At 40.2% G+C, this 5,359-nt stretch overlaps 1 protein-coding gene across 1 annotated transcript; it reads left to right on the top strand.

Annotated features, from left to right (window-relative positions):
• The first annotated feature begins 684 nt into the window (after positions 1 to 684).
• On the top strand, positions 685 to 2,866 carry LOC126335990 (uncharacterized). The gene is made up of 2 exons (XM_049999466.1): positions 685 to 745; positions 2,415 to 2,866. The coding sequence occupies exons 1-2, from the start codon at positions 700 to 702 to the stop codon at positions 2,864 to 2,866; spliced, it is 498 nt and encodes a 165-aa protein (XP_049855423.1). The 5' UTR covers positions 685 to 699.
• Positions 2,867 to 5,359: the final 2,493 nt, after the last annotated feature.

The raw sequence follows: 5,359 nt of genomic DNA, 5'->3' as shown, positions 1-5,359 counted from the left end.
TACGATGCTCAAAATAACTAATGAAGAGGTAGTGAAATGAATTCGGGACTACAATTTGGCTAAAAGAAGGGATCGGTTAATATCCATGCTGAGTCATCAAAGAGTTATCAGTGTTCTATTGGAAGGAATTGTAGGGGATAAAATCTGCAAAGTAAAACCAAACCTTGACTCAAATAAGCAGTAAGCACTAATTAAGCAGAGGTGAGAAGTGAAAATAGGCACAAACCAGTCTCCTGAATGAAGTATAGAATGAAATTAAATAAATATGAAGAATATGACTTCTCGTTTTATTATTCATACTTCAAGTTTTAGGTTTCTCTTGAAACATAATTACAAAGACGTTTGAGGACACTCATCTCATTGGAGATAAAATCTCGATTCTGCCATCGTGTGGGCACAAACAATTACACCTTATATAATCTACTGCTATCAACATGTACCTGCATGACAGACCAAAATAATGTAATATATGGACTATACTGTCATGATGAAGCCCGTCCTTCAAGAAATTTATCGCTACGATACTTCTTGTTGCGACTTTTGTACCTTCTGAGGAAATGCTTTTGTTGATTTTCCGTCGGCCACTTGATCATCGGTACAGGTATCGGTCTACTGTCGGATATATAAGGCAGTGGCGACCGGACAGCTGAGCATCAGTATTTCTGTGTCGACTACAGAAGATATTCAGAGACTCCCATCATGATGAGACTTATCGTACCTCTGCTGCTGCTAGCAGGATGTGCCGGTAAGAGAGCCGCTTCCTTGCATCTCCCTAAATTGTATTACAGTTACACAAGCCGGTGACTGTTATCTCTTACGTTTTGTTCTTCATAAACTAAACTTTGTAGACTCTTATAACTTTCACGTCTACGTCTACATCTACATCACTACTCCGCAAGTCACTGCACGTAACTCGATATTGGAAATTTTATGTTCTACCCCATTCATGTACAGAAGGATGAAAAATAACCATTTGCCTATGCCTACTCTGAACCTAATCGCTCTTCTGCAGTGATGCCAGGCACATAGACGATGGTTGTCAGAATTTAGACGTAGGCTTCCTCGAATACCCATTCTCCAAATTCACCCAGTATTTTTCATTTAACTTCGTTTGTTACACTTTCTCTGTAACTTACAGCAGTTATACTCCCAGTAACATATCTTTGAATCTGCTGTCACACGTATTTGGTGACGACTAAAAACACATGTGCAATTGTGCTTGATTTTCGTTACAGATGAAATGCACGTCCAACAGATCCATGTCGTCTGTTCAACTTTACTACTACAAATTTGATGTCTGTATCGCACAGTATTGTTTCCCAAGACTTAGGACGTACATTTCTGTGTTAAGTCCTACAGTCTTCTTCCTGTCCATTGTCGTGAATTATGCTGCTCTTATTACAAAGAGTAACTATGCTTGAGAGGAAGTTTATCAAGACGAGATACTTGCATAAAATTTTCTCGGTAGTTTTGGAGCGCAAAATTACAGTAAAATATGCATCTTTCGAAGATTGCTCTCACAGTTCGTTGCGAGTAGTGTTTGTGGCTTCTACGTTGACGGGTGACTGGAAATGAGAGTATTAGTGCTACACTGTGTCGTGTTTCACATCAGGAAATGTGTAATTCTGTAGAGCAGTGTGCGATTACGTGGAAAACAGAAACTCTAAGCGAGGAAACATCTCAAAAATGTATATGTAGGCTGCTTTTCCTGATTTGAACGAAAATCTGACATATTATGCCATCACTGATGCCAATGAAACAAAAAGAGTTGGCGACAAAAAAGCCCTTATTTGTAGTTCCAAAGACCAAAGTAGTTTCCGTATGCATTCCTCTCTGGGGGTCCTAGTACGAAAGCCTGTAACATGGTGCCAGTGATTATACCTCACTACTCACTTCTTTTACAATTCGACTAGCTGGACTCAAGAACGTAGTCTACATACGTCTAAAATATAGATAGATGGATCTAAATTTTGCAATTATATCAACAACTGAGGGAGACCTGTGTGCAGTTAGAGAAATACCTTGTTCATAGTATTGGATGAAAGAAGGAACTGCGTAACTTAGAAGACTCTGTGCCTCGTTCTAAACCCGGAGTTGTCTCCCAAAGTAACTACATAAAGTTATCTAGAAGTTATTTCCATAAATAACGTTTGTATGGGTTAGAGCTAGCCATAATGTATTGATAGTATACGTTCCAGAAGCAACCAGCAGTGACTGCTATGGCCTGTTAATGTATAACTTGAGACGGTTCAAATACTGAAGGCTCTTCTTCAGGATGGCATTTACATACAATATGTATGAATGAATGGGTGGATCTCTGATTACAGCGCACTGTCCACTGCTGAACGAAAGATTTATTCTGGCTATAAATTCCTTCGTATATGTACTGATATGCCCTTTGTGTATGTTTCCAGTCGCATTCCCGAAGGTGACGATGCTGTTCCGGGAGCCGGACAGCTACGAGGCCGAGGTGACGTGCTGCCGTGACGTCGTCAACACGCGCCACTACTACAGAGACGTGGTCAGGGTGAGCGCGCTCTACCTCAGCTCGCACGTCCGCAACGTCCACTCTGGGCTCTCGATTCCGGAGCACGAGGACGTCAGGGTCACCCTGCTGGAGGAGACGTCTGCAGGGCTCATCAGTCTGGTCGCCAAGGGAAGCTTCTCCGGGGTCGCAGAACCACAGAAACTCCTGAGGATACCCATCAGCTACACCACCAACACGGCCTCCCAGTTCATATTTCAGTTCTCGTTTGGTGCGTCCCTCACCTATCCTCAGTACCCACTGTCCAATTCGCCGGTTGCTCCCTTCAACTCCACAAACAATTACCACATTCTTGGTGTCGAATACGAATATATTGAGTAGCAGTGTGTATCCAGAGAATTACAACTGTGCGAATGGTGGCAAATGTAAGCCATACCAAAGCGTAACACGCTTGAACATAGCTATTAATAATAATACTGAGTAATATTGCATATCTTCATGTTATCACTGAAGGAAATAAACCTGCTCCTGTGAAGCATTATATTTATTTAATCTTCCCCATTTTTTCAGTCTTTCCCCTCCCAATGCTAAATTCCATTCACTGATCTGTTCATTTGGATTTTCAATACGGAAGACCATCAAACGACCTACTAGTAACTCTAGTATTAGCTTTATGGAGATCATGCAAGTGCATCCATTCTCGCCTACAGCTCTCTCTGGCAGACGATGACTTTAATTTCATCTGTAGCTTGAATGCAACATACTTGAAAACTTCCGATGAAGCTCATATGGGACAATGAGGACCGAGACACTGATAGGAACTAAGTATGTAACCTTACAAAATTGGTTGGCCGGGTTGGCCGAGCGGTTCTAGGTGCTACAGTCCGGAACCGCACTAGCGGTACGGTCGCGGGTTCGAATCCTGCCTCACGCATGGATGTGTGTGATGTCCTCAGGTTAGTTGGGTTTAAGTAGTTCTAGGGTACTGATGACCTCAGAAGATAAGTCCCATAGTGCTCAGAGCCATTTTGAACCTTACAAAATGCTTATTTATTTTTATTGTTTTTAAAGATATTGACTATTGCTCATAAGCAATTAACAGTTTCCAGGGCGTAAAATGTTCTTAAATTCTTATGGAATCAATATAGACATAGTATTAGACATTTTGCAAAGGTGAACTGACAAAGCCTACGAGAAAAGCTTATCTAATCCGCCATTGAACTAAGAAAAAAAACATGTATTGTCTGGCAGTCCATTATTTTGTAACCCACATTCTATATAGATCTACATCTACATTTCCCAGTGTGTAGCAGAGAGTACTTCGTTTCCACTGTCACTTCACATCTTTCCTTCTCCACTCGCAAATGGTGGAAATGATTGTTCGTAATATCTGTATGAGTTGGAACCCCTTTAATTTTCCTTCCTTTGTCCTCTCGCGAGATATATGTAGGAAGAAGCAATATATTGGCTGACTTGTCTGGGAACGTAGGTTCTCAGAATGTTAATAATAAGACACACTCAGAAGCACAACATATCCCTTTGTAATCACTGACACCGTACTCGTTAAAGATTGTGCTATGGTAAGTGAGCGGGATTCACCTTATGAGAAAGGATTTTCGCATTGATATCGACCGCGTGTACCTGAATGGTGGCAAATCAGACTTACACCCACTCTGTAATAACAATGATCCGTGAAGTAAGTTCGTCAGGACGGATCAAAAGCAAACCAGAAGATGCTACCAGTGTGACAATACTACGGTCGCCAGCCTAATTAGGCATTAACTGAGTTTATTCCCAGTACAAGTTGGTATATATTCATACAAAACAACAAGTTGTAACACTGCGTAATATAATAGAATTTTAGAACCAGAGAATCTATTGAACTGATAGTTTCACGCTCTGTACTGATATGGAAAATCGTGAATACATAACACTACATTATAATGTTTACTACAAAACTTTATATTTCCTATTAATCTGATTACAATCGCGCATAGGTTACCTTAGAAATTGTACTTTCATGCCATACACAAAATGTCAATTTTGATAAAGATAAAACACTGATTAATTTTGACTTTTATATTGACTTTGACTTTTGCTGGTCAAACCAATTTAGAACACTTCAGAATTCAAATGAATGAAGGAGGGACCCTGAAACTGTTATGATCGCTGTATTTAAAAAAAATAGTTACTGAATTTATTATTCATTTGAGATTTCCAGTATATAAGTTACTACTCTTCTCATCTTATTTACTGCTCATTTAAATGCCTTTAAATCTGTCTCGAAACAATAAACTTCATTACTATTTCAATACTAAAGTTATCATTCGACTTCGTTAGACCTTCGCTATTCATTTACTGGTTCATTAACAAAACATTTCTTTAAATAGTTCTGCAAATAATTATTATTAACACAATTTTTAATTTTCATTTCGGGACACTCGGATTGCACAACGTTTGGAAAGGACCCTGTCTAGGTTAGTTGTGAGGATAATTAAATGATGGAAAAGTTCTGGTAAAATTTAGATTATTATTGCACCAAACAAACACAGTTCACTCTCTGATCCATACGAATACAATACTGAAATCTCAACATGCTAGTATCGATGCGGCGGTTGGCGAACGGCAAGATGGCGAGGCACAGAGCACACATACAACCACAGCAAGATGGCGAGGCACAGAGCACACATACAACCACAGCACGTATCGGCACTTTAATTGTTCTTAGCGTCGCAATACTTTTCTATTTAGTGCCTGTGGACTTTTGCCATGCTGTGTGGTCGTTGGAACGGCATACCCGAGGCTCAATGAAGCTACGTCTTCCAGGAGAGCCTCCTTGCTCCAGAAGGTGTTGCTCAGACCAGACTCCAGTGC

This window comes from Schistocerca gregaria, chromosome 2 (genome assembly GCF_023897955.1).
Source record: "Schistocerca gregaria isolate iqSchGreg1 chromosome 2, iqSchGreg1.2, whole genome shotgun sequence".
In the NCBI taxonomy this organism is placed as follows: Eukaryota; Metazoa; Arthropoda; class Insecta; order Orthoptera; family Acrididae; genus Schistocerca; species Schistocerca gregaria.
Note: the sequence above shows the minus strand (reverse complement) of the source record. Positions and strands in the feature narration are given on the sequence as shown.

What these genes read in the sequence shown, in the direction of transcription:
- LOC126335990 (XM_049999466.1), top strand. Translation starts at nt 700, where the DNA reads ATGATGAGACTTATCGTACCTCTGCTGCTGCTAGCAGGATGTGCCG. An exon ending in GCTGCTAGCAGGATGTGCCG is followed by an intron (nt 746 to 2,414) that starts GTAAGAGAGCCG and finishes GTATGTTTCCAG; the next exon opens with TCGCATTCCCGAAGGTGACG.